This window comes from Eutrema salsugineum, unplaced genomic scaffold, assembly GCF_000478725.1.
Source record: "Eutrema salsugineum unplaced genomic scaffold, Eutsalg1_0 scaffold_4, whole genome shotgun sequence".
Classification (NCBI taxonomy): Eukaryota; Viridiplantae; Streptophyta; class Magnoliopsida; order Brassicales; family Brassicaceae; genus Eutrema; species Eutrema salsugineum.
In genome coordinates this window covers 2,828,233-2,845,345 of record NW_006256686.1, presented here as the reverse complement: position 1 = coordinate 2,845,345, position 17,113 = coordinate 2,828,233, and the positions used below count along the sequence as shown (strand labels likewise).

The window sequence follows — 17,113 nt, the reverse complement described above, 5'->3', positions numbered from 1 at the left end:
TGCCGTCGGGTCATCTACTAGGACTCGACCGCCGCCGGTGCAGACGGACGCGGAGATGTTCCGATCTCTCGGGGTCGACCCTCCTACAGCCGGAGCCGGAGATCAGGCGGCGGGACCATCAAACCGAAGACCCGGCAAGGAGCACGTCCAAGACGATGTCCAGGAGGCCGGTGACGGGATCGACGATATACATTTAGATTTAGATGACCTGTAGGGTTTTTTTTGTAAATTAAAATTTTTCAAATTGTAAATTATTTTTTTTATTTAAATTTTAATTCGAATTATTTTTTTTAAAAAATTTTCAATTAATTTTTTTTTATTTTTCATATATATAAATCGTCGTATAATCGTCGTAATAGATTTATTCAAACCGTCGTAATGTCGTCGTACATATTACGACAACTTTACGACTATAATATACGACGACAAATACGACGATTATACGTCCGAGATTTACGACGATTTTACGACGCAATGAAGAAATACTTTACGACTGATTTACGATGATTATTGCGTCGTACATTTTACGACGATCTTACGTCGATCATTAACAACCACTTAACGACGGTTTAGGTGAAGACCAAGTGGACGCAATTCGATGTAAACTCGTCGTAAATTGTACGACGCATTTACGACGATTTTGTTTGCCTCGATGTTACGACGAAACAAAGTCGTCGTATATTATACGACGATTTTACGACGATTTGTCTATTACGACGATGAGTTTACGACGATTTTGAAATCGTCGGTAATCCGTCGTAATGGCCCTATTACGACGAATTACCGACCATTTCGGCCGTCGTAAAATGATGTTTTTCTTGTAGTGATGTACTTATTGGTCACAAAAATATTGTTGAGGTATGTATTTACCGATTTTAATAAGTTAAGGTACTGATTAACCTATCAATATTGTTTGGGTATTTATTGGTACCAGATGATGGTGTTGAGGTACTAATCGGCCTTTTTCCCAACAAAGCTCACAGGTTCAAAGTCTTACAATAAGATTATTTTCTATGAAAAAAGAAAAATTTTCTGCTAAAAACAGAATTAACAATCAAATAAAGTATGAGACATAATCGAGTTGGTATAAAATTTCCAAGTTCTAGCAGCTCCAACAATTAAATTTCTTACTTACAATCTCAAAGATCACTTGTAAGAAAATAAACCATAGACAAAAGAACCTGCAATATATGGTATGTTGAACAGCCGGATATGGGTGCGACATAGATTTGATTGTGTTAGAATCAAAGAAACTTTTGTCGAGATGTGAAGAACGTGAAGAACCTCAAGGGAAAAGAATAAGAAAAAATTGTGGGAATAAAAACGTGGGAGAATATTTGGAAAATGAATATTTGGAAATATTCATTTTGGTGGTTAAACACATGAATCCTAGATTTTTTCAGATTCTCTTAACGATTTAGTAGAATACATTTTCCACATTAAGTAGATCAAAGAAAGATTAGTTGAATACATATTCTAGTAAAATACAGTAGATCAAAGAAAGATTAGTAGAATACATTTTTTTCATAATTTAAAAGTGCTTTTTTTTAAAACTAGAGTGTGGCTAAAGTGTATTTTATGTATAAGGAAAGAAAAAAAAAAAAAAGAGAGCTACAATCGAATGCAAGTTGTTAGACAAGTATTTAAAGAACGAAGTGCATACATTACTATCAATCCAACAACCAACCGTACTATACTATGGGCCCTTACCATGACCAATTTGCACTTATCCACTTTCCCTGTTTTTTTTTTTTTTATTATGATTGACTTGCCATCTTAATTTTAGCTAAATCGAGGTTCTTGTTTTTGCAGATAATCGCACGAAGCATTTAATACACCTCTCTGGCTCGCCCTCTTTCTTATTCGTCAACGTGTTTTTTTTTTTTTTTTTTTGTCAACCTACACCACCTCGCTTATTATAAATAGAGGTTTTGCATGGAGCGCTATACTCACCAGTCCCAGCTCCTTCACTATTTTTTTTGTTGAATATAAACACATCACTCTATAAACAAAACTAGTGTTTTAAGAGCTTACGATGGCTTCTAAAGCTTTGCTTTTCTTAACTCTCATTGTTGCTCTTCTCATAGCCTCTGAGGTAGCAGCCAGGGACATCGCTGAAAAAAGTGGTACGTAAAATTTGATCCTCAAAAGTTGTCACATAAAATCAGTTCATTTTTATAGAATACTTTGACCGGAACAGGCATGTGAGGCTATTTGAATATTCTTGAATGTTGAAACTTTTTTATTATTTATAAATATGGTTAAATTTTTGTCTTGGTCATGGCTATTTTTCTCTTGTTATCATCTAATATGTAGAATTGAATAAACACCTATTCGTTATTGCCGACCTTTTCAAAATATTTCTTCTGTTTTAAGACGGATTCAAAATTATCATTTTGTAAAATACTTCATAAAATAAGTATGAGATACATCTGAATATCATTGAATAGATTCTTAAGAATATTTATTCACGAAAGTTTTGGGTTTGTGAAATAGAGAGAGAAGAAGGAATGCAAACTGAGCAGTATGGAGGGTATCCAGGAGGAGGGTACGGAGGATACCCTGGTGGAGGATATGGTGGAAATCGCGGCGGTAGATATGGTCGCGGTGGTGGATATGGTGGTAGGGGCGGATATGGAGGACGCGGAAGAGGATACTGCCGCTACGGCTGCTGCTACAGAGGTTACTACGGTGGCTGCTCCAGATGCTGTGCTTATGCTGGTGAGGCTGTTCAGACTCAACCAGAGAGTACTGAGCCAGGTCACTAAATTTCATGCATATGGATTCCTCATGCTGCGTTGGTTTTGAAGTATAAGTCTCAAATAAAATGGAACATATAATTATAATATAGTGAAGTACCATGATTTGAAGTTATTACAAAGATAAAAGAGAATGGAACGTTTGCGTCTTTTTTTTGTTGAGTTTTTGTGTAATAATAATCTATGTTCGCGTGATAAAGTATGTTTGATGTATATATGTATCATAATATGGAATATGGGTAACATATAAATATGTAATGCATCCAAAATGCAATTATCATGACCTATTTCATGATCTACATCCCTAGATGATTCATGACCAACAAGTGATTCATGCAAAGGTCTTATTCGTTTAAATAATGATATAGATTCAGGTAAGTTACTGACCACCACCAAGATACTTCCGTAATAAAACCAGAATAAAATATATCTAAGTATTTCACATAATCATTCATGGTTTCAGACACTCAGCCTATTCGCCTAATATGAGACCAGCTTGTTTTCTTTATTTTGTGAAAATCGTCATCGGTTTTTTTTTTTTAATTAGGTCTTACATCGTTTTGCCAGCCACAATAATTATATCTTGACGCATTTATGGTTAAGCAATGGATTAAAGACACATAATGCACTTGCTAGATTTTTTAATAACCTTATTACAAAACATTTGAATCTTCAATATAATCTGAGACGAAATTTGTTATATTTCATTCTATACAGTGAAAAAAAAATCCTTTTGAAGCTACTTTCTCCTCTTAAAGAGCGACTGAAATTGTGACATCGTGAGCTCTTCTTCCGTCACCTTCTGGCAGCATCTGCGTCGTATCTTCGATTTTTCTAACCCAGGCCCTTCCTTCTTCATGGGGAAGAAAAAACCCCCTTTAAAATCCTCAACAAAAAAGCCCCTTCCTAAAAATCCGTCTCCGCCCAAATGTTCTGTCAGATCTTCCTGACCCTCTAAATTCTATGATGGCCGCTTTGTCTGACCCCTCCCCTGAGGACGTGTCGACTGTCAGTTTTCCGCCAGATGAAATTGCGCTAATCAAGGATCCATCTAGCGAGTTGGAGCCCCTAGCTGTGGAATTGGATTCTGGATCTGATTCTCACCCCAGTGTTGCTCCTGTGATCGCTGTCGCCACAGCTGATCCAGATCCAACTATCGAAAAAGTCAAGACGATGTTGTGGAAAGTGAATCTGTTGTAACAAAGCCTACTGAGTCCAGCCCTGATGTAGCTGAACCAGAAAATACTTTTAAATCAGCTGCTCCGGCAGAGGATTCCTGGTGTTCCTATCAGATTATTGTAAATATCTAGTCTCATGTACGTATTTTGGTTTAGTAAGGTTTAGTTGTATATACTATAGATTCCGGTTTGTCCCGGTTAGATCAATCTGTATATAAGCTCACTTTTGAGCATTTATCAATCTAACAGAAAATTTCCCAAAATATCATCTCCTTCATCTCTCTCGACACTTCCATTTTCGTTCAAGCTCGATTCCTCATTTTCTGTTCATTCGATTATTGATTTCAGTTCAGAGCATTGAGCTCAAGCTCAATCGATCTACCTTTTATCCTTCTTCGGTGTTTGCTATTTCGGTGTTTCTCTGTCACGATGGTGGTCACGCTTTGTTCACGACGTCGATCGGCTGGATCTGTTCGCGCCGGGAGCTCGCTCTCTCTTCCTGAAGCTTTGATTACTCCACCGACTCTTCTGATGAACCCAGATAGCGTTCACTCACCTCTTTTCCTTCATAGTGCAGATCACCCAGGGATGTCGATTGTCTCTGTTCAGCTGGATGGTTCGAACTACAACCAGTGGTGCTCCGCTATAAAGATCGCTCTCGATGCGAAGAACAAGCTTGCTTTCATCGATGGATTTCTTCCCGTCCAGATGAAGGTAACTCTCTATTTCGTATCTGGTCTAGGTGTAACAGCATGGTTAAGTTCTGGATTTTGAACACGGTCTCTAGGCAGATCTATGGTTGTATACTATCTTTTGATGATGCTGCTCAGATTTGGGAAGATCTGCACGATCGTTTTCTTACACTACAAGAAATGTGGGTATTAATAGCGGCCGTTCAATGCTATCTATCACATAACATAGCGTTTCCTTAAACGCTCTGACAGCGCCCGTCATTGTAGGTCAGACACTTTAGATAGCGGACTTGACGGATGCTATAGTTAATTAAACGACAATATCGTTTATTGCGCTGCTATTATTATTATTTATAATAGCGTGTAATAATTGTTATGATTTGGTTGTATCTATACTAATTGTTTTACAACAATAACATATATTTTTGTATTATTAAATTATTTTATAATGATCCAAAAATATATTTAAATAATTGTTTTATTAATTATTTATAAATATAATTAAATTGGTATTATAAAAAAATTTCCATAATTTATTATATTATATGAAACCAAGATACAAAATATCATATTACAGAATAAAAATACATGATTAAAAGATAATTTGATACAATTTCTGCATCTAAGCTTGTGAATTATGAAACTTTTGTCTTGCTGGTTCCATGATCTTCAACGAAAGGAGCGTGAGAAACCTCGTTTACACATTCAGGCCAAGAAATTCAAATTTTTTTGCCATATTGTTTCCTTGACTTTGTCGAGCTGTTTGTGACAAAAATTCAACCTCTTTCCCTGTAAAGTAAAAAAGCTTTGCATTTGCCATCATAAACTGGTCTACCACATCGAGAGATAACAGTATTAATAACTCGTATTTGTAAAATTAAGCTAGAAAAGAGAGCATTAGCTAGAGACTGAACTAATATCATACCTTAGGCATCATGTCAACATTATAGTCTCTGCTATAGCCTAAATGAGCAGGAGCCTTTTCTTCTTCCCTAAACTTGTTCCACAGCTGTAAAACAAAAAGCAACATCAATAACGCAAGCTAATGATAAAAATTACCACACACAAAAAAAAAAGAAATCTTAATAGAAACATCAATGAGAAACTGACCTGATTGAGATTAAGCGATGTTGACTCTCCACCGTAGTAGTCATTCCTGTCCATGTCAAGTACCTATTTGAAGTATGCACAAAACCACATCATTAGTCGATCAATTTGATGATTACTTGGAACAAACTAGATTACTGATTGAAGATATAGAGTGGAGAAAGGCCTCTCCTTATATATTAACATAAACTAAGCTGAATTAATCTGTTAACATCCAAATGATTCTGTCAAAGTGACGCAAACATAACAGTTCAAGCTTCAAACTTTAGAAATTCTCGATATCAAAGATGTTTGCTCACTTAAATTTAAAGGAATCTCCACTAATGTTTTCAAAAAAATCAATATTGGAGAATAAAACCGAAGAAACACTGGTGATTTCTCGCGGAAATCTGAGAACTGACGAGGAGGAAAACGAAAAAGATGGAGAAGAAGAGACAATCAATTTCTCTGTATTACATTAAAACCAGACTTTAAAAAAGCTATGTAACTGAATAATCTCACCTTGAGATCCGGTTCATGGAGGATAATCTTCGCGTTATCAAAGCAGCCAAGGAACTTATCAGAATAACCAGAAGAATGTCATCAACATCTCCGGTGAAGAAGACGACGAAGACAACAAAAATTCTGCGAGCGTTCTCCGATCTGTTCGGATTGGATTCGATAGGTATGAAGAAGAGCTTGTCGAACACGAATCCTCCTCCGCCGCTACTCTGATGGAAAAGATGGAAAACTAGGTTAGAGACAAAGACAGCTCACGGGAAAAGAAGAAGAGATAGAGAAAAAAAATAAAAGTTTCTTGTCCATTCGATTAACCTTAATCAACGGTGGATATCAAAAAGGGGTTGATCCTCACCACTTTAGATTTAAAAATTTTGGATTTAGAGTTTAAGATTTAGGAACAAATAATTATATACCTTAAATCAAAAACTTATTAATCCATAAAAGTGTATTATAATTATCTTGTTAGAAACATTAAAATTTGATATTCAAACCCTTTATCCTATAGGGTAATAAGTTTGAGGTTTAGGGTTTGTGTTTGGGATTTAGAGTTTAGAATTTTTTTTAAATGATTACCTAAACTTTTTGAAAACTATATCCATAAATGAAAAAATGTTTATTATATGTCTATTGTTAATAACTAAAATTGTATATTTCAAACTATATACTTTTGTACCCTAAACCCTAAACCCTATGTTTTAAACTCTAGTTCAAATATTCACAAATTTTTACTTCTTATATCTGTGTTTTGTAACAAATTAAATCAATAATTTGTTAAAATGTTTTTTTTTAATTTATATATATACAAAATCATATCAAATCTCTAGACCCTAAATCATATATCTTTATACCCTAAACCCCAAATCATATCATCTATACTCTAATTAAAGATTATGACTTTTTTTCTTTTTATTTTGTAAATTATAATTCTTAGTTATGCATTGATAATTTTTTTTCTTAATTAGTTTTGGACAGCAGTAACAAATTTAGAGATTGATAAGACAAAAAAAGAACAATTACTATTGAATTCGTAACAATTATTATTGATAACATAGCTTTGTTTTATTGAATTATTAAGACACTAAATCACTGATCTACTACTTATTCGGATTTTCAATGATACATTTGAAGCCAAATCCTTAAGGAACTTTGCTGATCTGGTGATTGGCGATTTAATGGCCTTCAAACTATACAGTACAAGCTCAACTTCATCCAATGATGTCCTAGCTTTGAATTGCAATACCACTTTCAAATTTCAATTCAATTCTTCTTCTTCAACGAGAACATTCCATCTCTCTCCTCAGCTTTCCTTTACTCTGCATAAAATCATCCTGTGAATCAGATTACATATAACAATCCTAAAATCACAATCGAATTTGTGAAAAAGAGGGTTTAACAAATCATGATCTTGCTTGAAGTTACTTTTGTTCGTATCTGAGACTGAAAGAATATTCAGAAACTGAAACCTGATTAGATTAGCTTTTCTATCTGAGATTGAGACAAAACACAGGAACACGAGGTCCTTGTACAGTTACAGTTTCAGATTTAATTTTCCCGTCCTGTTTTCAATATCAATCCCATAAACACCAATCAAACCAAATACACAAGACAACTACAAGAATCAGAGTCGTCATTTTTACTAGACTGCTTCATCATAATGACCAGTCACAACACCAGCTTTTGAAAACAAAGAATATATCAAAAGAAAACTGATACCCGTAAGCAACTAACCACGTTAACGAATTCTTGAGGCACCGAGTCGGTTAAGAATCGAAAGGAAACTAACCCGATAAGATCTGATTCGCAGCGCTTTTTCTTTCAGTTCGGGCTTAATCACCAACTCGTGGGAAACAAACACGGAAAAAGAGAGTGAATCAAAGAGTAATCTCAATTCTTGATAAGGCTAAAGTCTTTAATAACAACAAACATGAATCTAACAACAAACACGAATCTAACAACAAACATGAAACAATGAAAGCCAATTCTTTTTTCCAAACATATCAACTCCCTGATCAAGAGACAAGACCATTTTCATAACTGGAACAATGAATCAGAGGAAGCTATTGAATCCGCCATAACTGGAGCACAGATCAAGCTCAGATTCTTCACAATTTACTGACTTTCAATGGAATTCGAAGCCATAAAACACCTTCAATCTCTTATGCCAAGACAATAGCTGAAACCCTCAAATCTAAGCCAATTTGTGCCACACAAAATTGATAGAAATGGTTTAAGTACTTACAGCTTCGGTAACGCACTGGCTTCTTTAGACTCGCTCCACAGTCCTCGCGTTGAAACCAAACCACCGTCTTCCTCTTCCGATTATCGTCATGAATTTTGGGGGAAACAAAAATTTTCCAGAAGAAATCAATATATGGGATCGGAGAGACTGATCGACACTGAGAGAGATTGAGATTGATAGAAGAACAAGATAGATCGAGGGTGAGAAGAGGTGACGAAGAGGAAGAAAGAACCTTTTTTTTTGTTATTTCAGATTTTGCTTCAACAAATATTTTTAATATTTCTGTCAACCATAAATTTTTTATATTTCTATTGTACTCCCGCTTGACATTTTTTAGCAAGAGCCGGCACTTGAAATTTTATATCCCGCTTAACATTTACGAGAAACAATGAGATTGTCACTTGAGAAATGAAGAAAAAAATAAACTTATTTACTTTTGGAGATATTTTACAAATAAGATAGCGTTTATTTTTTTTAATCCGCAGTGGTAAAGTGCACGCGCTCACCAAATTTAGGCGGCTAAAAGTTTCTATTTTCCCACGATAGTAATTATAGCGTTTCATAATCATAAACGCTATGAAAAAATCCCGTCTCCGTATACAATAGCATATTTGTCAATAACGCTATCTTCCGATGCTATTAATACCCACAGTTCTTGTAGTGTTAAAACCAACTTACCTCGCACCTTTCAACTGGTTCAGCAGATCCAGGATCTCCGTCAAGGATCCATGGATCTCACGACATATTACACTACTCTTAAGACTCTCTGGGATAACCTTGATGGTGCTGAGCCTTCTAAGCTGTGTCTTTGCTGTCATACCTCCAACTGTGCCAGTAAGCGTGCTGCTAAAGCTAAAGTCGATAGAGGTCGGGTCATTAAGTTCTTGGCTGGTTTGAATGAGAAGTATTCAGTCATTCGTGGTCAGATCATTATGAAGAAACCCCGTCCTGACTTAGCTGAAATCTGTAACATCTTGGACCAGGACGACAGTCAAAGGCAGTTTAATTCTGCCATCTCTCCAGCGGCTTTTCAGGTGAGCCGTGAATCCACTCAGCCTGGTGTGTTGCCTGGTGATGAAGAAAACGTTCAGCCTGGTGCGCTGAATGCTTTTCAGAAGAAAGATAAGCCTGTTTGTTCTCATTGCGGATATTCAGGTCATGTTGTTGATCGCTGTTACAAGCTTCATGGGTATCCCGTTGGCTGGAAGAAGGGCAAAGGTTCTGCAAAAGGGCAACAATCCACGGCTCCTCCAGTAGCTGCTCAGATGTCTGTTGACAATAATTCTGCCGTTGGTTTGGATGACTTGGTTGGTAATTTGTCCAAGGATCAGATTCAACTTCATTTCCTACTTCAGTTCTCAGTTACAACCGAAATCTCAGTCTCAGATAAACAGTACTACAGCTTCAGCTCCGTGTGCTCAGAACAATGTTTCCTCTGGTATTTCTTTCTCCTCTTCCACATTCAGTTTCATTGGTATTTTTAATGTCTCTGAATGTGCGACTACTGTGAGAACATGGATCATTGATTCTGGTGCTACACACCATGTTGCACATGAAAAGACGATGTTTGTCGATCTTAATACATCTGTTCAACATCTTGTTAATCTGCCTACTGGTGCTACTATTCGTGTTGGTGGTGTTGGCAGTGTGATAGTTAACAGTGATATTGTTTTGAAGATATTGTTGACAATAATTCTGCCGTTGGTTTGGATGACTTGGTTGGTAATTTGTCCAAGGATCAGATTCAGAACTTCATTTCCTACTTCAGTTCTCAGTTACAACCGAAATCTCAGTCTCAGATAAACAGTACTACAGCTTCAGCTCCGTGTGCTCAGAACAATGTTTCCTCTGGTATTTCTTTCTCCTCTTCCACATTCAGTTTCATTGGTATTTTGAATGTCTCTGAATGTGCGACTACTGTGAGAACATGGATCATTGATTCTGGTGCTACACACCATGTTGCACATGAAAAGACGATGTTTGTCGATCTTAATACATCTGTTCAACATCTTGTTAATCTGCCTACTGGTGCTACTATTCGTGTTGGTGGTGTTGGCAGTGTGGTAGTTAACAGTGATATTGTTTTGAAGAATGTTCTGTACATCCCTGAGTTTCGATTGAACCTATTGAGTATCAGTTCTCTGACTTCAGATCTTGGCTCTGGCGTGATCTTTGATCCTGAATCTTGTGTAATACAGGATCTTACCAAGGGCCAGATGATTGGAAGAGGTAGAAGGATCGCAAATCTGTATGTCTTGGAGGAGGCTGCAGTGGATTCTGAAGACCTTGTATCTACTTTTTTTCTTGCGAATTCTGTAATTGATGCAACTGTTTGGCATCACAGACTTGGTCACACTTCTTTTGAGCGTATAGACCTTCTTATGGATGATCTTGGTTTATCTAAAGCAAAGAATAAGGGTTTATTACATTGTGATATCTGTCAACGAGCCAAACAAAAGAAATTACCTTTTTCCAGTTCGTGAAAATATTTGCTCCACTGCTTTTGAATTGGTTCATATGGACACTTGGGGACCATTTTCAGAACCTACACAAGAAGAATTCAAATATTTTCTCACTATAGTCGATGATCACACGAGAGTTACTTGGGTGTATCTTCTTCGTCTAAAGAGTGATGTTCTCACCATATTCCCAGACTTTCTTGCCATGATAGAGAGACAGTATGACACCAAAGTGAAAGCTGTCCATTCGGATAATGCCCCAGAACTCAAATTTGATGAACTGTTTAAGAAGAAAGGGATCATTCACTTTTATTCCTGTCCTGAAACCCCTCAACAAAATTCGGTGGTGGAAAAGAAACATCAACATCTCCTCAATGTTGGTCGATCTCTTCTTCTGCAGTCTCATGTTCCTTTATCTCTCTGGGATGATTGCATTCTCACGGCAGTCTTCTTGATCAACAGAACGCCCTCATCGATCCTTTCCAATAAGAGTCCTTTTGAAGTTTTGACAGGAAAGAAACCTGTTATACTCATCTCAAGACTTTCGGTTGTCTGTGTTATGTCAGCACTTCTCCCAGGCAACATCATAAATTTCAAGAGAGATCTTGTGCTTGTGTGTTTCTTGGTTATCCATCTGGATATAAAGGGTATAAAGTTCTGGATATTCAAAGCAACTCTGTCTCTGTATCACGCAATGTTGTCTTCTTTGAGGATTTATTTCCTTTCAAGAACCGTGTGGACTTAGCTGATGATCCTTTTGATTAAAACACTCCCAATTCCCGTGTGTATGATGAGGGATCTACTTCTCACTCTTCTGCTGATCCGGTTACCACCAATGGTCATCAGAGGGTATCTCGTCCTCCTGCTTACTTGAAAGACTACCATTGTTCTGCAGTGTCATCCTCTACTGCTCATCCCATCTCTGCGGTAATGTCTTACTCAGCCCTCTCCGATCCTTATATGATTTTTGTGAATGCTGTGAACAAGGTTTTAGAACCCTGGACATATTTACAAGCCAAAGATATTGAGGAATGGTGCGATGCTATGGGTATTGAGTTGACTGCTCTTGAAGAGAATGGTACTTGGGTTATTTGTTCCTTGCCCACAGGCAAACGACCCGTTGGATGTAAGTGGGTATTTAAAGTGAAGTTAAATGCCGATGGCAGCTTAGAGCGATACAAGGTTCGTCTAGTTGCAAAAGGCTACACTCCTAAGGAGGGTTTTGATTATGTAGACACGTTTTCTCCTGTTGCAAAGTTGTCTACGGTGAAGCTTCTCATTGCTGTTGCAGCAGCTAAGGGTTGGTCTCTATCTCAGCTTGACTTTTCCAATGCCTTCCTCAATGGTGATCTAGATGAGGAGATTTATATGTCTTTACCCCCAGGATACTCACCAAAAGAGGGGGAACATTTATCACCTAATGCTGTCTGCAAGCTTCGTAAGTCTCTTTATGGACTCAAACAAGCCTCTTGCCAATGGTTCCTGAAGTTTTCTGAAATACTAACTGCTTTGGGCTTCAAGAAATCATCAGGTGATCACACTCTTTTCCTCAAAAATGCTGGAGATCAGTACATGGCTGTTTTAGTGTATGTAGACAATATCATTATCGCCAGTAGTTGTGACAAAGCTACTGAGTTGCTGAAGAATGCTCTGCAGTCCTCTTTCAAGTTACGTGATCTTGGCACTCTCCGTTATTTTCCTGGGCTTGAAATTGCTCGCAACACTGAAGGTATATCTCTTTGTCAACGTAAATACACCCTTGAATTGTTGGATGAGACATGCCTTCTTGGCTGTAAGCCATCTCCTATTCCCATGGAACCTAACTTGAAGTTATCAAAGGATGATAGTGAACTTCTCCCGGATGTTGAACACTACCGTCGTTTAGTGGGAAAACTGATGTATCTCACTTTTACTCGACCGGATATCACTTATGCTGTTCACAAACTTTGCCAGTTCACATCTGCTCCTCGTGCTCCTCACCTCAAGGCCGTCTATAAGGTTCTACACTATTTGAAAGGTACTGTTGGGCAAGGTCTCTTTTACTCTGCATCATCTGACCTGAAACTCACAGCCTTTTCTGATTCGGACTGGGGTTCTTGCCCTGACACTCGGCACTCTGTATCTGGTTTCTGTACGTTTGTTGGCACATCTTTGGTCTCCTGGAAATCTAACAAGCAAGATGTCGTCTCTATGTCATCCGCCGAAGCTGAATACCGAGCATTGGCGTTTGCTGTTAAGGAAATGATGTGGCTGAGGTACTTATTGGAAGATCTTTGGGTGGACACATCTATGCCTGCAGGTCTATATTGTGATAGCAAATCAGCTCTACACATCGCCAACAATTCTGTCTTCCACGAGCGCACCAAGCACATAGAGGGGGATTGTCATTTGATTCGTGAAAAGATTGACAAAGGCCTCATTAAAACGCTCCATGTTCGCTCTGGTAATCAACTGGCTGATCTTTTGACTAAACCTTTGTTCCCCACTCCATTCAAGAATCTACTAAGCAAGATGGACTTAATCAATATATATGCTCCATCTTGAGGGGGAATATCAGATTATTGTAAATATCTAGTCTCATGACATATCTTGGTTTAGTCAGGTTTAGTTGTATATACTATAGATTCCGGTTTGTCCCGGTTAGATCAATCTGTATATAATCTCACCTTTGAGCATTTATCAATCTAACAGAAAATTTCCCAAAATACCATCTCTTTCATCTCTCGACACTTCCATTTTTGTTCAAGCTCGATTCCTCATTTTCTGTTCATTCGAACTTCTAATATTTCCTATGTCAGAGGGAAGCAACTACCGAAGAAGAGGGAAGTCTGTACGCTGCATCTGGAGAAGCTTGCGTTAAGATTCCCAACTTGGTGCTTAAGAAGAACAAAAAATCTTGGGATTGTTTTGTTTTGGGTCAATTCTATTCGGAGCCACCCTCTCAAGGAATTGTGCACAACATAGTGAACGACATATGGAGCAAACAATACATAGGTGTGTATGTTTCCAAGATGGAAGGTAACGTCTATCTGTTCAGAATTCCAAGTGCTTTTACACGTAACAGAGTGATTTCGCAGAGGCTTTGGCAGATTGAAGGACAAACGATGTTTGTCGCAAAGTGGAAACCAGGTGTTGTTCCAGCCAAACCTGAGATGATATCGGCACCAATCTGGTTCGAATTTCGGAAGGTGCCTTTCCAATTCTTCAACGATGAATGTCTTGCGGAAATTACGAGGATGGTGGGGGACCCCAGAGTGCTTCATCCTTCCACTGCAAACAAGACCAATTTGGAAATAGCCAAGGTGTTCACTATTATAGATCCCCGGAAACCACTTCCGGAGGCGGTGAATGTTCAATTTGATTCTGGAGAAATCATTCACATCCTGGTCTCTAGCCCCTGGATGCCTCCAGTCTACAGCATAATTGATGTATTTAATTGTGTTATCGGTTAACTTTGATATAATTGAACATCCTGGTCTTTGCAGACACTTAATTATGTTATCGATTAACTTTGATATAATTGATGTAACAAAACTGTTAACAGGTAAGTTATTCAAAATAACACCTACTGAAGTTATCCACGGTGGAAACTCCCATCTGGGTGAGCTGCAGTCTCCTGGAATGATTAGAATGCCACCATCAACAGGTTTCGGTAGGTTTTGTTTTATGTTTCTCAAAAATTTAGTACAAAATGAGGATAATAGTAGTGTATTTTGCACTGATAAGATCTAATAGTCGTGTATTTTGCAGGTTTAATATTTTCAGCCCAAAATATAATAGCAAATATATATATATATATATATATATATATAAAAGATCTTCTCAAATAGATATTGCTGTCGGTATTTCTGACACATATTACCTGTGGAGCCCTCCACATCTAAGTTTTATTTTGAAACTTCAGATACAGCATCAAATCAACTATAGGGGTTTGTTAGTCTTTTTCATGTGAACAGATTGTTTGTAACAATATCGTTTTTTAACACTTAATTTTGAAAGTATCTGATATGATTAAGTGCAATTAATCTAACTTTTATTAGTAATAGATGTCGAGTTAAAACTTAAAAGGTTAAGACAACTAAGAAAATTACGTCGTTTTGTTTATAAATTTGGATTTTCCATTTTACAAATACGACATCGTTTTATACGGTCACGTTGTCAGAAACACAATGGCATCGACGTCACTCGAATATAACAACATGTACGTTAGTACAGTCATGGAAAATGGATAAATAGGCACAAAAGAAAAAATATAGGTATGAATTGTGATTTTTTTTAATGTTAGGTATGTTTTTGAACCGTCGCAAACCTTAGGTCTAAATAAAAAAAATTAAACACAGTTTGGGTCGGTTTTGACCATTTTTCTTAGCATTACTTAAACACAATACTTAAGATTTATAAAATATTATGCGATGGTAGCAAATTTATACCCGAAGAAGAGACATCAAACGAAGAATTATAAAAACGACAAAGTTACCATTGTTGTTGTAGGACAAGATCTCCCAGATTCAGGATTAATCTGACCACAGTCGGCGATTTTCACGGTCTTGGAAGGGATACCATCTGGATCTACGACCATCTTGCCAATGTATCTGATGATACCAAATCCTGTCAGAACTTGTCCGAACACGAGGTTAGCATAGTCGAATTCGAGAGCCTCCCTCAGGACGGTTTGGAACTGAGATCCGTTGATGCTTTCATCATTTGTTGCCATGGAGGGGGTTGGAAATCAGGCTGCCCGCAGTCAAAATATTCTGACCCGCGGTGAAACTCCTCTTGGCCGCGGCTAAAAGCTTCCCACCCGCAGTGGAGGTCAGTTTTGCTGCGGTTGAAAGGCTCCCACCCCTGGTGGGACTGATTATGCTCAGCCTCTTCAATCTGGTAAACATCAGTGGTTTGCATCATCTCCTGATTTTGGAAGTTCCTCTCCACCTCAAGGTTGTTCATCTTCTCAATGTAGGACTTGCTATGATTGTTTCTCTCATCAGAGTTATGAATCGGACCAATCATGCTAAGAATCTTCTGAATGCCTTCTCTAATCTGATCTAGGTGTTCTTTACTAACAGATGATTCTTTTTCCTCAACTTTAGGACATCTAGATTGAGTCAGAAATCTCCTATTTCTGATACTACCAGCTAGATTAGTGATATAGGCGTGAGCCTTATCTACAGTTCTAGTGGAAAAGTCTCCATTGCTAGAGGTATCAAAAGAAAACTTCAATTCCTCATTAACTCCATGGTAGAAAATGGTCATCAGGCGCTCCTCAGAGAAACCATGGTGTGGGCAATCTCTTTGGTAGTCACTAAATCTTTCCCAGGCGTCATAGAGGTCTTCTGTGTCCTTCTGCTGAATTTTTTGGATCTTGTCCCTTAAGAGATTGGAGCGATCTCTGGTGTAAAAGTAACTTAGGAAAGCCTCTATACACTCTTTCCACGTCTTCAAGGACGCAGGTGGCAAATTTTTAAGCCATTTACCAGTTCTACCAGTTAGAGAGAATGGGAAAAGGAAACACATATGGTAATCGGTATTTTTCATTATGGTTGAACACAGCTCTTCAAAAATTTCAATATGATCTACTGGGTGTTCAGTATAAAAACCGTTATACTTTTTGATATAGCTAATGTATTGTACCTTAGCCTCAGAGTCGCCATCCTTAGGTAAGGGTGGTCGAATTGCTCGCCTATCTGCGAAAAGTTTGTGTGTATCACATTCTCCAATCAGCTGTTTTCCCTTCATGGCATACTCTGATTTTCCAATCGATTCATTGCCATCATCAATTGGATCATTAAGCTCATCATCTGATAGATCACCATCTAGAAAAGGATCCTCTTCAGTGAGAGGATCAAGGATGTGCTCCCAACCCTTCATCGAAAAAGTACCTGAAAAATCAAAGAAAAACAAAAAATTAGAAAAAGTTCTACCGAATTAAGCAGAGATTCGCAACGAAAGGAATCAAAATCCCCGGCAACAGCGCCAAAAACTTTATGCTAAGAGAATCAAGGGTTACTTCTAGCTTCACGTTTTAACTTTATAACCGTAAATATCTGCAAGTGCACAGATGTACGCTGTAGTACTTAGGGGTCGAACCACAGAGATTTTGAGCTTTCAGTGTGAATCAATCAAGACTTAAGACTAGCAGAACAAGCAAATAGGGGTTTTTGGTTTTGGTGTCACTAAA

The 17,113-nt window shown here is 37.7% G+C and overlaps 1 protein-coding gene and 1 non-coding gene across 2 annotated transcripts; both read left to right on the top strand.

Moving 5' to 3' along the window:
- The first annotated feature begins 1,883 nt into the window (after positions 1 to 1,883).
- Positions 1,884 to 3,002, top strand: LOC18013733 (glycine-rich protein 3 short isoform). Its single transcript, XM_006396086.2, has 2 exons — positions 1,884 to 2,126; positions 2,497 to 3,002. The coding sequence occupies exons 1-2, from the start codon at positions 2,036 to 2,038 to the stop codon at positions 2,766 to 2,768; spliced, it is 363 nt and encodes a 120-aa protein (XP_006396149.1). The 5' UTR covers positions 1,884 to 2,035; the 3' UTR covers positions 2,769 to 3,002.
- Positions 3,003 to 16,204: 13,202 nt separating this feature from the next.
- On the top strand, positions 16,205 to 16,314 carry LOC112084988. The gene has a single exon (XR_002898633.1). It is a non-coding gene; the product is annotated as a small nucleolar RNA R71 (small nucleolar RNA).
- The last annotated feature ends 799 nt before the right edge of the window (positions 16,315 to 17,113 follow it).

Coding starts and splice junctions, on each gene's coding strand:
- LOC18013733 (XM_006396086.2), top strand. CDS start 2,036: ATGGCTTCTAAAGCTTTGCTTTTCTTAACTCTCATTGTTGCTCTTCTC. Junction 2,127..2,496: donor GGACATCGCTGAAAAAAGTG/GTACGTAAAATT, acceptor TTTGTGAAATAG/AGAGAGAAGAAGGAATGCAA.